Source organism: Oryctolagus cuniculus, chromosome 21 (assembly GCF_964237555.1).
Source record: "Oryctolagus cuniculus chromosome 21, mOryCun1.1, whole genome shotgun sequence".
NCBI classification, from domain to species: Eukaryota; Metazoa; Chordata; class Mammalia; order Lagomorpha; family Leporidae; genus Oryctolagus; species Oryctolagus cuniculus.
The window spans coordinates 18,233,508-18,247,697 of NC_091452.1; the positions used below are offsets into that span (position 1 = coordinate 18,233,508).

General features: G+C 57.3%; 1 protein-coding gene across 7 annotated transcripts in view; it reads left to right on the plus strand.

The window, feature by feature from the left end:
- The window catches only part of ACACB (acetyl-CoA carboxylase beta), a 130,506-nt gene that overhangs the window by 57,222 nt on the left and 59,094 nt on the right, over nt 1-14,190 (plus strand). For all 7 annotated transcript variants that reach the window (XM_051835875.2, XM_051835873.2, XM_051835877.2 and 4 more), the window contains 8 exons: nt 3,186-3,395; nt 3,690-3,860; nt 5,057-5,218; nt 6,520-6,683; nt 8,512-8,662; nt 8,748-8,851; nt 10,482-10,563; nt 13,777-13,922. In XM_051835875.2, the coding sequence (XP_051691835.2) occupies nt 3,186-3,395; nt 3,690-3,860; nt 5,057-5,218; nt 6,520-6,683; nt 8,512-8,662; nt 8,748-8,851; nt 10,482-10,563; nt 13,777-13,922 (1,190 nt within the window). The remainder of the gene's footprint in view (nt 1-3,185; nt 3,396-3,689; nt 3,861-5,056; nt 5,219-6,519; nt 6,684-8,511; nt 8,663-8,747; nt 8,852-10,481; nt 10,564-13,776; nt 13,923-14,190) is intronic.

The window sequence follows — 14,190 nt, forward strand, 5'->3', positions numbered from 1 at the left end:
AGCTAAGGCTGTTGCTGTGTTGAACAAGGGCACTTCCAAAAGTCTGTCGAGAGGCCGGCGCTGTGGCCTAGTGGGCTAAGCCTCCACCTGCATTGTCAGCATCCCATATGGGCACTGGTTCGAGTCCCAGCTGCTCCTCTTCTGATACAGCTCTCTGATGTGGCCTGGGAAAGCAGTGGAAGATGGCCCAAGTCCTTGGGCCCTTGCACCCATGTGGGAGACCCGGAAGAAGCTCCTGGCTTCAGCCTGGCCCAGCCTTGGCTGTTGTGGCCATTTTGGGGGGTGAACCAGCGGATGGAAGATCTCTGTCTCTGTCTCTTGTCGCTCCCCCTCTTCATGGAGGAACGACACTAAGCCCTGCCTAGGCTTCATATCCGAGTCACGGCACCATTATGTCGCTCCCCGTCTTCGTGGAGGAACGACACAGGACCCTGCGCTGTTCTTTTGTCTGCTCGGCCCTCCCCGGGTTTGCTGCTGGTTCTTCCCGGGTTGGCTACCGTCCCTTCCACCTCCATGGAAGGGCGGTTCCCCCTGCCACATTCCCCACTTCCGCGGGGGAGCAGCACACCGCCGGCCGGCTCTCTCGGGGGCTGCACAGGTGTTCCTTCAGATAGATGTTCCCCTTAGATGTTCCTGGTGCATGCTGTCTCTCTCCTCCCTTATAGTCCTCTTCCGCCAATCCCAACTCTGCTACCCACACGCTGAGTACACTGCTCTCCTCCAATCAGGAGCAAGTCCTACAGTTTATTGGTTGAACTGGAGGCAGCTGTGTAGAAGCTGTTTTCTCCTCTCCCAGCGCCATATTGTGGGAGAGCAGATGCATAGAATAAGTCTTAATTCCAGTAACTTAGTCTAGTCCGAGTTGCTCCCAGTTGCTCCCCACAGTCTCTCCCTCTCTTTATCTCTGTAACTCTGCCTTTCAACTAAATCTTACAAAAAACGTTTGTTGAAAATGGGATTAAAAAATGAGTTTATTTTGGTGCCTTCCAATTTTTCAATCTGTGCATATGAAGGAGCCCTCAAAAGAGTTGATGGAAATTGTTTGTTATGAAAAAAACATGCATGGATTTCAATTTTTTTTTTTGCTTGAAAACAAACTCACCTTTCATGTGCATTTTTTCCCCCATGGACGTCTTGAAGGACTCTCATATTCTGAAGCAAATGGGAGCAGTTTTACTCACGGAGTTCTGTGGTTGTGTTGCTTTTATACCAATTCCTTAGACGGTTTTATTCCATGAATCATGACATCTTTAAGTGATTTCTGAGATACGGTGTCCAAATACCTGTGTGTGACGATATTTGCCTATCAAAAGATTTTATTATTAATAATAATCTATTATTAGTTTTTTAAAAAAGATTTTATTATTTATTTATTTATTTGAGAGGTAGAGTTACAGACAGTGAAAGGGAGAGACAGAGAGAAAGGTCTTCCGTCCATTGGTTCACCCCCCAAATGGCTGCTACGGCTGGAGTTGTTGATTCGAAGCCAGGAGCCAGGTGCTTCTCCTGGTCTCCCATGCGGGTGTAGGGCCCAAGCACTTGGGCCATCCTCCACTGCACTCCCAGGCCATAGCAGAGAGCTGGACTGGAAGAGGAGCAGCCCGGACTAGAACCGGTGCCCATATGGGATGCCGGCGCTGAAGGCGGAGGATTAACCCACAGTGCTGGCCCCTATTATTAGATTTAGTTGTTTGAGATGCAGAGATGGACAGACAGACCGAGCTTCCTTCTGCTGGCTCTGTCCCCAAAGCCTGTGACAGTCAGGCCTGGGCCAGCTCCGAGGCAGGAGTTGGGAGCTCCATCCAGGTCTCCCACGTGGGTGGCAGGGGTCCAACTACTCAAACCCTTGCTGCTGCCTCCCAGGGTGTGCGTTAGCCAGAAGCTGGAGTCAGGAGCCAGAGCTGGGACTTGAACCCAGGCACTCAGATGTGGGCTACACCGGAGCCTTAACTGCTGGGCTGAATGCCGCCCTTAAACTCACGTTTTAACTCCAATGCCCCCAAGCTTTTTGAAGTCACTTCATATATGTATCTCTCACGTGTGGAAGTCATGATAGCCTGATGCATGTGTGTGCGCACTTCATATATGTATCTCTCACACGTAGACGTCATGATAGCCTGATGCATGTGTGTGCGGTGGCATTGTCACCTCAGTTCGGTTCCCAGATCCCTGCCTCACGTCGCTGTGGTTTTTTCTGTGTGTGCCGTGTATGGTCCACGACTGCTGAGTGTCGGTCGTGTCATCCCCGCGCTGGCGCTACGTCCCCGGAAACCTAACCCTTAGTGCATCGTCTCCAGGTGATGGGACTGTGGGGAGATTTTGTAATTTTCACAGTGTTTGACTTGATACCACGAGAATGTCTCGTCTTTGCGAGAAGTCAGAAGAGTATAAAATCGGAGACAGACATTGTGGTGTGTGGCTTAAACTGCCATCTGGGAGCGCCACATCCTGTATCGGAGCCCTGGTTCCAGTTCTGGCTCCTCCACTTTCAATCCAGCTCCCTGCCGATGTGCCTGGGAGGCAGCAGGTGACGGCTCCAGTGTTTGGGCCCCTGCCACCCACATGGGAAACCCAGTTGGAGTTTCTGGCTCTTGGCTTTGGCCTGGCCTGGCTCTGGCCGTTTTGGGCAGTGTCTGGTAGATGAAGGATCTTTGTCTCTCCTTCTCTCTCTGCACTCTGCCTTTCAAATCAAATCAATCCTTTTTTTTTTTTTTTTTGACAGGCAGAGTGGACAATGAGAGAGAGAGACAGAGAGAAAGGTCTTCCTTTTGCCGTTGGTTCACCCTCCAATGGCCGCCGTGGCCGGCGCACCGCGCTGATCCGATGGCAGGAGCCAGGAGCCAGGTGCTTCTCCTGGTCTCCCATGGGGTGCAGGGCCCAAGCACCTGGGCCATCCTCCACTGCACTCCCTGGCCACAGCAGAGAGCTGGCCTGGAAGAGGGGCAACCGGGACAGAATCCGGTGCCCCAACCGGGACTAGAACCTGGTGTGCCGGCGCCGCTAGGCGGAATATTAGCCTAGTGAGCCGCGGCGCCGGACCCCTTTTTTTTTTTTTAATACAAAATCTACATAATCAACCATCATGGGGAGTCCCCTGATGACGTCACTGCTGTTGCTTCATGCCCTTTTCCAAAAACTTCCAGAAGCTTCTCCATGAAGAGTGAGCAGTGCTGCTTCCCCCACAGGTGCAGAGCGAGATCCCGGGCTCACCCGTGTTCCTCATGAAGCTGGCCCAGCACGCCCGGCACCTGGAGGTGCAGATCCTCGCCGACCAGTACGGGAACGCCGTGTCCCTGTTCGGGCGCGACTGCTCCATCCAGCGGCGGCACCAGAAGATCATCGAGGAGGCTCCGGCCACCATCGCCACGCCGGCCGTGTTCGAGTTCATGGAGCAGGTGCGCCTTGCAGAGGTCATGAGGCTGGTGGTGGCGGGGAGGAGAAATGGTCTGTGCTCCGGGTCTGTGCTCCGGGTTGGCGTGGCCCCAGGGTGAGGAGGGGACCCCGCGGTAGAGGAGCACCCACCCTAGCGATGACGTCAGTGTCGCACAGGTGTGTGGGAACACCTGATCTGCCTATTTGCGAGTACCCGGACCTCTGTGTGTGTCCGGCAAGGGAACCGGTGAAGTGGGCACTTTCTACCCTGAAAACCCTGGGGAAAGCTCTCGGCCTCTGCCTCTGTCTCCCCACAGTGTGCCGTCCGCCTGGCCAAGACCGTGGGCTACGTGAGCGCTGGCACGGTCGAGTACCTGTACAGCCAGGACGGCAGCTTCCACTTCCTGGAGCTGAATCCTCGCTTGCAAGTGGAGCATCCCTGCACGGAAATGATCGCCGACGTCAACCTGCCGGCCGCCCAGCTGCAGGTGAGCCCGGGGGCCCCGAGCCCAGGTGGGGCTGGGGTGTGAGTCCTCGCCTGGTTGGACCCTTGCCGCCCATCCCGTGGCTGGATGTCCTGCGGCAGGTGCGGGTTTGATGTGTGGGTAGCGTTGGGAGACACAGTGAGGGGAAGGTTTGCTTTCTGTGCTGGGCCACAGGACATTTGAGAGACCGGCGAATGCCAGCCCTTCTTCCCGGGGGTGTTTGTGGACCCCCCCACCCCCTCCAGTGCCAGAGATGGCTCCCCCAGCAAGTGGTTGAGTTCTTTCTTTGCCCAGTCTCTCCCCCACGAGGTTTTAGCATCTCGCGTCTCCTGTCTGGGTTCTGCAGATACCTCGGCTCTGTGTACATAAAGGACTGAGGCTGTTTGCCTCTGTGAACAGATATTCTTCCCCCAGAGGCGGCATTGTCCCTGTGAGAACACGTGACCCCGAGTGCGAACCCCTGCATGAACGGGCATCTTACATTTCTTCACTCGGGGCTCCTTCCCGCCTTCCGCTCTCTTTCCACCTTTCACCAGGACTTTTATTGTCTTTACTTTTAAATATTTATTTGAAAGGCAGAGAGGGCGGGACACGGGCACACGTGGTCACACACACACACACACACACACACAGATATCCATCCACTGGTTCACTCCCCAGATGCCCACAAGGGGCCAAAGCCAGGACCCAGGCACTCCATCTGGGTCTCCCACCTGGGTGCAGGGGCCCAAGCACTTGGGCTGTCTTCAGCTGCGTTCCTAGGTGCTGGATTGGAAGCAGAGTGGCCAGGCCGTGAGCCTGTGCTCCCATGTGGGTTGCGGGTGTCGCAAGCGGCAGTTTAACCTGTTGCCCTGCAGCGCCAGCCCTCCTGGGTGCCTGCTTGTTCCACATTCTTCCTGTTCAGCCTTCCTGGCATCCCCCACAAAGCCTCCCTTAACTCCCTCCTCCCGTGGCCCCCAGAAGCCTGTGCGGCCCTCCCGACGCCCACGTTTGCTCCCCTGAGCCTTCCTCCCTTTCCCCGGGGCCCCTGTCTGCTCCCCAGGGCGTCTTCTTTGCACCTGGCATCCACAGTTGGCGCTCAGCCTCTCTGAAGGCGTGTCCTGCACCCCTTCCTCCCCAGCGTCTGCCGCTGGGCTCGGCGCCCCGGGACGGGGCTCTGGTGGGACTGACAGCCTGCGGGGTGGCTTTCTTGCCTGCAGATTGCCATGGGTGTGCCGCTGCACCGGCTCAAAGACATCCGACTCCTGTACGGAGAGTCGCCATGGGGGGTGACGCCCATTTCTTTCGACACCCCTGCCAACCCTCCACTCGCCCGGGGCCACGTCATCGCAGCCAGGATCACCAGCGAGAACCCAGACGAGGCAAGTGTGGGGCCTCTGTGTCTCCTTCACCTCCAGCCTCCTGGTGTGGGCAGAGCCCGAGCCTCAGCCTGGAGGGAGACCCCAGGGTCCAGGCTTCCTAGCCCACGGATGAAGGAACTGAGGCACAGGGATTTGGGGGGTGGGGCATGTGGTGGTGATGGGGTTATTGGATGTGTACGCCCTTCTCGTGTCTGCTCACTCCCCTGTGCACTGTGACCCGGGTTACGGCCCAGGAGGCTGAGGCCCCTTGACCTGCTGGAGCTGGGCTGGTTCTGTAGTCTGTGTCCTTCTTTGGGACAACGGCCAACGGACAAAACGCCAGCCATTGGACTCCTGGCTCCCTGTGCTTTTTTGCTGCAGTAGAAATAGAGTGTGGCCCATTATAGCGAGCTCCTCTGACAGCTCTTACTCGGGTCTTGAAAAACGTCCCAGCTGGCACTGCCCACAGGCACCGTGCTGAATTGTGGCCTCCAGCAAACTTGGAGTCAGAGAGACTTTTATCTGATGTGAGCTGTGTTCCTTTGAGTTTTTCTGCTGCAGGCGAACCACTGACGCTGGTGGAGACGGGGCTCTGGGGGGACGGCTCCTGGACCTCTCCATCGCTCACCTCCAGGCACCTCTGCCGGCACGGTGTGCTCCATGACTTAATCCAGGAGCCCTGATCCCAGCCAGTTGGGTTCACACCTATGCACCCTTACCGTGATTGTGCACAAGGGGAGAGGACCAGCCCTGCAAAGGGAACCCCGCGTGCGTGGGCAGCAGTGGGGGCCAGGGAGTTTTCATCCTCGGGATGAAACGGCAAATGTAACCTCTCTTCACTTTGTAAAACACCACAATTTATACTGTTTTTATTTGAAAGGCAGAGAGACAGAGAGAGAGAGCTCTTCTATTTGTTCACTCCCCAGATGCCTGCCACGGCTAGGGCTATGCTGGGCCAAAGCCAGGAGCCCAGAACTTAAGCTGGGTCTCCCACAGAGGTAGTAGGGGCCCAGGGACATGGGCCATCCTCCCATGCCTTCCTAGATGCATTTCCAGGGAGCTGGGTAGGAAGTGGAGCAGCTGGGACTCGAACCAGCACCTCCTTCTCCACATTTCACAGTTTTTTTTTTTAAAGATCACGAACGTTGATGCGCTCCCGTGGTTCCCCCGTGACTCGCCACGCCCACACCCGTGCCCGGAGAGCCCCGTGCTCCGTCAGTCCCTCTGGGCTCTGGCTCTTGGAGTGGTTCCTGGGTTTCCCTAGGACTGGGTTCTGCTGATGAGTGGCGTGGGGTTGTGACTTCTTCCTGTCTGACTTCCAGGGGTTTAAGCCGAGCTCCGGGACGGTACAGGAGCTCAACTTCCGCAGCAACAAGAACGTGTGGGGCTACTTCAGCGTGGCGGCCACCGGAGGCCTGCACGAGTTCGCCGACTCCCAGTTTGGCCACTGCTTCTCCTGGGGAGAGAACCGGGAGGAGGCCATCTCGTCAGTATCTCCCGCCCCGCCTCCCTCCTGCCTCCCTCCCTGCCTCCCTCCTGCCTCCCTCCCTGCCTCCTGCCCACCCTCTCGCCTCCCCTTTCCCCTTCCTAGAGCTGCCCCGTGTTCTGGCTGCAGGGCTGTGGCGCAAGGCAGCCCCTCTTGCAAATACCCTGGGCTCGCAGTCCAAGAACAAAGCCTGCTCTTTTTCCTTCACGGAGACCTGTGTGGTCCCACAAGCCCATCAAGACCACTTGCTTTTGAGCTGATGAGAGTTCTTTATTGTTTTTAAGATTGATTTTTATTTATTTGAAAGTTAAAATTAGAAAGAAAAGGAAAAAGAGACAGAGACAGACAGAGAGATCTTCCATTCGCTGGTTCACTCTCCAAATGACTGCAACAACCAGGGCAGGGCCAGGCAGAAGCCAGGAGCCAGGAGCTTCTTCCAGGGCTCCCACACAGGTGCAGAGGCCCACGCACTGGGGCCATCTTCTGCTGCTTTCCCAGGCGTGTTAGCAGGGAGATTTTGGGGAAGTGGAGCAGCCGGGGCTTGAACCGGTGCCCATATGGGGTGGGAGCGCCTCAGATGGCGGCTTAGCCCACTGCGCCATAGCGCTGGGACTGGGAGCCTCCAACTCAAAGGAGACCTCAAGAGGGTTCCAGGTGTCACCAGAGCTTAAGAGGTGCTGGGTCCTGAATCTGGAAGACAAATGAGGCGGAGACCCCTAGAAATGTCAGCCTTGTAGCCGTTCCCTCGTTAGCGGTGTTTTACACCGAACCTGTGTGTCTTGGGGTGCGTCTCGCTGCAGCGTGACAGCAGCCCCCAGCCCCCGGCTCAGCCAAGCACCTGCAGACCTGAGAAACCCATATTAACAAAGGGTCTTTCCCGTTCTCCTTTTTTTTTTTTTTTTTTTTTTGACAGGCAGAGTGGACAGTGAGAGAGAGAGACAGAGGGAAAGGTCTTCCTTTTGCCGTTGGTTCACCCTCCAATGGCCGCCGCGGCCAGCGCGCTGCGGCCGGCGCACCGCGCTGATCCGATGGCAGGAGCCAGGAGCCAGGTGCTTTTCCTGGTCTCCCATGGGGTGCAGGGCCCAAGCACCTGGGCCATCCTCCACTGCACTCCCTGGCCACAGCAGAGAGCTGGCCTGGAAGAGGGGCAACTGGGACAGAATCCGGCGCCCCAACCGGGACTAGAACCCGGTGTGCCGGCGCCGCTAGGCGGAGGATTAGCCTAGTGAGCCGCGGCGCCGGCCCCCGTTCTCCTTTTTAAAATGTTTATTTTTCAATTTGTGTTCATGTATTTGAAAGACAGGGAGAGCGAGTGAGAGAGGTCGTCCATCTGCTGGTTCACTCCCCAGATGCCTAAAATGACGGGGGCTGGGCCAGGCTGAAGCCAGGACCTTGGAACTCAGTTGGGGTCTCCCATGTGGGTGACAGGAGCCCAACGACTTGAGCCCCCACCTGCCGCCTCCCAGGGTGTGCATTAGCAGGAAGCTGGAGGCAGGAGCGGAGCTGGGACTCGAACCCAGGCCTCAGATAGGCCATCTTAACCCCTGCACCAACTGCCCGCCCTGGACTGTCTCGTGTTCATTGTCACTGGCGTGACCTTGGGGTTGTGCTCCCATTTTCCAGATGAGGGAGCCGAGGCCCAGAGCAGCTAGCGAGGCCGCTTTTCCAGGAGTGCTCAGGGAGAGGGACACCAGGCCGCCCAGCTCTCCCCTCCCACCTGTGCCGTTCCCTCTGATGCCTGTGCTCTGAGCGCCCCGTCCTGAGAATGCCCCCTGAACCCCGTGTGCATGAGACTTTGGCCCACGGCCCGCGTGCCTCTCCCCCGTAGGAACATGGTGGTGGCTCTGAAGGAGCTGTCCATCCGCGGCGACTTCAGGACCACGGTGGAGTATCTCATCAACCTCCTGGAGACCGAGAGCTTCCAGAGCAACGACATTGACACCGGCTGGCTGGACTACCTCATCGCCGAGAAAGTGCAGGTCCGGGGCGGCCTACGGCTTCCCCCCTCTCCCCCGGGCTGGGGGCGGGGCCGCGGCCCGGGGTGCTGAAGCTGGGTTTCCCCAGGCCGAGAAGCCGGACATCATGCTCGGGGTGGTGTGCGGGGCCTTGAACGTGGCGGATGCCCTGTTCAGAACCTGCATGACGGACTTCTTGCACTCCCTGGAGAGGTAGGGCGTCGGTCACCCAGGGGGCGGGACGATTTAGGTGGGTGGCCAATCAGTCACCAGGCAGGCAGTCCTGGGCTGCCACTGACCTGGGCTGTCTCTTGAAGGTGCTGAGAATGGGAGAAGTGGGAGTCGGGGAGGGAGGGGTGTCAAGGCCACGGCCACAGTCACCAGGGCTGGCAGCTCTGCCTGCAGATTCCTGCTGACTTGTGCAACACGCCCGGTAATACCCAGGAGTTCAGAGTCCAAGGAGATGGATTTGAGAAGCAAGGCAGGTTAAAGGTCACCTCTAGGCTGGTTGCTCTCCCAGGGCCTGATGGAGTGGACTGGGATGGGATGGAGAGTGGCCAGGGCACCTCTGCCTCGGCTCCATTGATGTTCAAGGGCTGGGTGGTCTCTGCAGGTGGCACAGTCTGTGTGCTGTGGGATGTTGGTGGCATCCATGGCCCTCGGGTACAAAGCCAGCATTGCCAGTGGTCCAGGGGCAGGGGCCAGGTCACCACTGGCTGAGGACCTCTGTGAGAGCTGGTGAAATGACCAGAGAGAGAAAATAAAGAGCAAAATGTTTCGTGCTTGGAGCAGAGGCCCTGTGCTGGTTTCTTTTGTAAGAAGTGGTGGTGAGGTTGCCAGATACAGAATTTTCCCAAGAGGAAGCCATTGTGGATCTTGCTCCTGCAAAATCTTTGTAAAAATTTCCTTTCCTTGATGCTACCATTGTGGCATGGCAGGTAAAGCTACCACCTGTGATGCCGGCATCCCATATGGGTGCTGGTTCGAGTCCCAGGTGCTCCAGTTTTGATCCAGCTCCCTGCTGATGTGCCTGGGAAAGCAGTGGAGGATGGCCCAAGTGCCTGGGCCCCTGCACCCACGTGGGAGACCTGGATGCAGGTCCTGGCTCCTGGCTTTGGCCTGGCCCAGCCCCAGCTCCTGCTGTTGTGGCCATCTGAGGAGTGAACCAACTAATGGAGGCGATCTCTCTCTCTGTCTCTCTCTGTCTCTCTCTCTTTCTCTCTCTCTGTAACTGGCTTTCAAATAAACAAATCTTCAAATACAAATGTCCCATCCTTCAGCAATGCCAGTTCCCGAAGTCCCATGGAATATTGGGTTTCTGGGGATAATTTCCTGCTTTTTAATCAGATGGAGCTTTTGTGATGCAGTCAGGTTGCTGGATGAGTTTAAATTTGTTTATATTATTTATTTTTTAAATTACTTAATTGAAGGGCAAGGACATACACACACACACACACACGGGGCTGGGGGGCGGGGGAGGAGGACGGAGAGGGAGAGAGAATCCTGCATCTGCTGGTTCACTCCCCAAATGCCTGCAATAGCTAGAGCTAGGCTAGGCCAAAGCAGGAGCCAGGAGCTCCACCCAGGTCTCCCCCATGGGTGGCAGCTACCAAGTACTCAGGCCATCACCTGCTGTCTCCCAGGTGTGCGCTAGCAGGAAGCTGGAATTGGAAGTGGAGCTGGGACTGCAACCCAGGCCCTGTGACGTGGGATGCGAGTGTCCCACGTGGCAGTGTAACCGTTGCACTCAGCGTGCACCCCCTGGGTGGGTTTTTAAGCCCAGCAGGTGGCTGCGGAGCCCCAGCCCCTCTGCAGGCTGCCCCAGGCCTCTCTTCCCTTCCAGGGGCCAGGTCCTCCCAGCCGCTTCTCTGTTGAACATCGTGGATGTGGAGTTAATCTACGGAGGCACCAAGTACATCCTCAAGGTAAAGCCCTGTGCTTCCCGGGGGTCTCCAGAGCTCTGGGGGCTCTAGGGGCCCCTTCTTCCCTGGACCACTGGCCTGCAGCCGATTTCTTCCTGCTGGGACCTGAGCACGTGTGTCTTCAGGAATCCCCACCCACGAAGTCCATGACCTTGAGACCTAAAAACACGGCAGGTGTCAGAGGGCGTGGGGTGCAGCCCACGTTGGGTTCCTGGGGCTGCGGCCACGGGGCATGAGCCGTCGGTGGCTTCAGGTATAGACAATTGTTCTCTCACAGCTGTGGCATTCACACGTCCTGCGTGAAGGCCACAGCAGGGGCAGGACCCGGGCCAGACCTCTGGCTCCTGCCTCTTGCTGGCCTGCCTTGGCTGTTCCAACCCCTGCTTCCACCTCCGCTGTGAGCATGGTGGAAGCTCCCACCCAGCAGGGGGTAGGCAGGACCTTCGCTGGCTCACCGGAGGGGTCTGGGTGTGTTTCCAGGGGCTGCGAGGCTGGGTTTGCTCTGTGTCTCTGCACCGAGAACTCACACTCAGACTTCCGGTCTCTTTCCTGGAGCTGACTCTGGTTACTGCCGGAAGTTTCTGGTACCCCGCCTGGGCCACGGGAGCTCAGTGCACCCCTGAGGATATCAGGTGTGGGGTGATGTCCGGAGTCCGCGCGAGCTGGTGGAGCCAGGCCTTGGTGTGCCGGGCTCCGGAGCAGCTGTAGGAGCCGAGGACTGCGTAAGCCAGGGCCAGCCTGTGGCTTCTCAGCCTGGCGTCCTGGGGGTGCGGGGTAAAGCCGAGGATAGGGTTCACTTCAGCCCGTGAGACCACTGCTCTTATCCTCTTTTACTGCTTTTTTTTTTTTTAATATTTATTTTATTTATTTGAAAGACAGGATTACAGAAAGAGGTAGAGGGAGCCAGTGTCGTGGCTTACTTGGTTAGTCCTCCACCTGTGGTGCCGGTTCTAGTCCCGGCTGCTCCTCTTCCAGGCCAGCTCTCTGCTGTGGCCCGGGAAGGCAGTGGAGGATGGCCCAAGTGCTTGGGCCCTGCACCCACATGGGAGACCAGGAAGAAGCACCTGGATCCTGGCTTCAGATCGGCACAGCTCCAGCTGTAGCGGCCATTTGGGGGGTGAACCAACAGAAGGAAGACCTTTCTTTCTGTCTCTCTCTCTCTCACTGTCTAACTCTGTCAAATAAATTAAAAAATAAATAAATAAAAGAAAAAGAGGTAGAGCCACAGAGAGAGAGAGAGGTTTTCCATCTGCTGGTCCACTCCCCAAATGGCTGCAATGGCTGGAGCTGGACTGATGTGAAGCCAGGAGCCAGGAGCTTCTTCTGGGTCTCCCATGTGGGTGCAGGGGCCCAAGGACTTGGGCCATCTTCCACTGCTTTCCCAGGCCATAGCAGAGAGCTGGAGTGGAAGTGGAGCAGCTGGGACTAGAACTAGATCCTGGCGCTGCAGGCCAGGGCTTTAACCCGCTACGCCACAGCGCCAGCTCCTTTACTGGGTTTTTAATGTCGCTCAGCATACATTGACTTCCCCTTGTGTTCGAAAGGCAAAGTGACAGAGAGAGGGAGAACAGAGAGAGAGAGAGAGAGACAGAGACAGAGACAGAGAGATCTTCTATCTGCTTGTACATTCCTCAGATGACTGCAATGGCCGGGGCTGGGCCAGGCTGAAGCCAGGAGCCAGGAACTTCACCCAGGTCTCCCACATGGGTTCAGGGGCCCCACCACTCAGACCGTCTGCTGCTGCTTTCACGGGCCATAGCAGGGAGCCAGATAGGAAGTGGAGCAGCCAGGACTAGAATTGGTGCCCATATGGGATGCTGGTGCCCACGTGGGAGACCTGAGTGGAGTTCTAGGCTCCTGGCCATTTGGGGCGTGTACCAGTGGATGGAAGATCTCTGTCGCTCTGTCTCTTCCTGTAACTCTGCCTTTCAAATAAATAAATAAATCTTAAAGAAGAATCACAAGACCGAATCCATCCCGGTGACACTGGAAGTCTGTCTCTGTTACTAGTGCTATAGATTTCTCATCAGTGATCATTTTTTTCCCACATGCACTGATTTTACGAAGTCAAGCTTAGGGGGCAGACATGACTTTCCCGCTGTGACGTCACGGCCTGGACTTCCCCCGTGTCGTGAGGACGCTTCCTTTCTCATACCTTTGCCGTCTGCAGCCCTGCGTAGCGGGAGAGATGGGACACGTCTCTCTGTGCTCTCCAGCGTGGGGCCCCGTGTGACTGGGGAACTGGATTTTGCGTTTTCCTTTTATTTTTACCAAATTTGATTAGCAGTGGCCACGTGTGGGCCAGGCAGGTGGGGAGCGTTCCACTTGATGGCTGTCAGATGTCAGTTTTTATTGTTAGCACAAATAATGTTGCACTAAATATTCCCGTGCTGTCTTTGTTACTCCTTGTAGGGGTCTTCCAGAGGTTTGTGGGAAATGTATTTTCTGAAGGAGCTAGGCATGGATTTGGACGTGTTTTGCACCATCATAAACTTTCCTCTTAGTGACAATGTGTGTGCGTTTGTGGTTCTCGCCCATGCGGCTTGTTCTCGGAGGGAGCACACACACAGCTAGCAGGGCCTTGTGGGGCTGGCATCTCAGCAGGGGGCCAGAGCAGCTCAGTGGGCCTCTCCCATCTGGACACGAAGCTCCACCCTCATGACCTCAAAGGCCCCGCCTCCTGACCCTATCACATCAGCGGTCAGGGGTTTAGCATACACATCTCAGTGGGGACACTAGGCCCACGGCGCCCACGGGCGGGGCTTCCAGGGTTCCCTCCACTGGAGCAGGGGCCCCAGGGTGGCCCTGCCTGAGGCTGAAGCTTGGGGGTGGAACGAGAAGGCAGCCCCCAACTCCAGAGGGTGTGGAGTCGACGGGAGGTGGCTGAGCAGGGCCTTCATCTGCAGCCACTGGCCATCAGCTGGCCCGCTGGGGAGGAGTGAGGGGCTGGAGAGATGGGGTGTGCACGCTGACTCCCACGGGGCTGGAGGCATGGGGGTGTGTGCACCGACTCCTGCAGGGGGCGCTCTGACGTGGGCCTGTCCCCGCAGGACTGGAGGGATGGCAGTGTGCACACCGTCTCCCACAGGGCTGGGGAGATGGGGTGTGCATGCTGACTGGATGGGGTGTACACACTGACTCCCACGGGGCTGGAGGCATGGGGGTGTGTGCACCGACTCCTGCAGGGGGCGCTCTGACGCGGGCCTGTCCCTGCAGGTGGCCCGGCAGTCCCTGACCATGTTCGTGCTCATCATGAACGGCTGCTACGTGGAGATCGACGCCCACCGGCTCAATGACGGGGGGCTGCTGCTCTCCTACAATGGCAGCAGCTACACCACCTACATGAAGGAAGAAGTGGACAGGTGTGTGGGGCGGGGGCCTGCCGCTGGCAGGAAGTCTGAAACGCCAGGCGGGCTGAGTGGGTGGAGGAGGCGTGGGCTGGCCACGAGAAGGTGCGGGGTCCCGTGGTCTGTGGACAGGTCAGTGGAACGCGAGATTCTGGTGCTTGGTGAAATCAGCCAGATGCAGACTGATCCGTGATGCATGTGGGAGCTTGCAGAGTCGGTGTGGACTTGGACAGTGATCGTGGGTGGCAGGGACATCATCTGCTGCCTTGGCCCACGGAGTGGC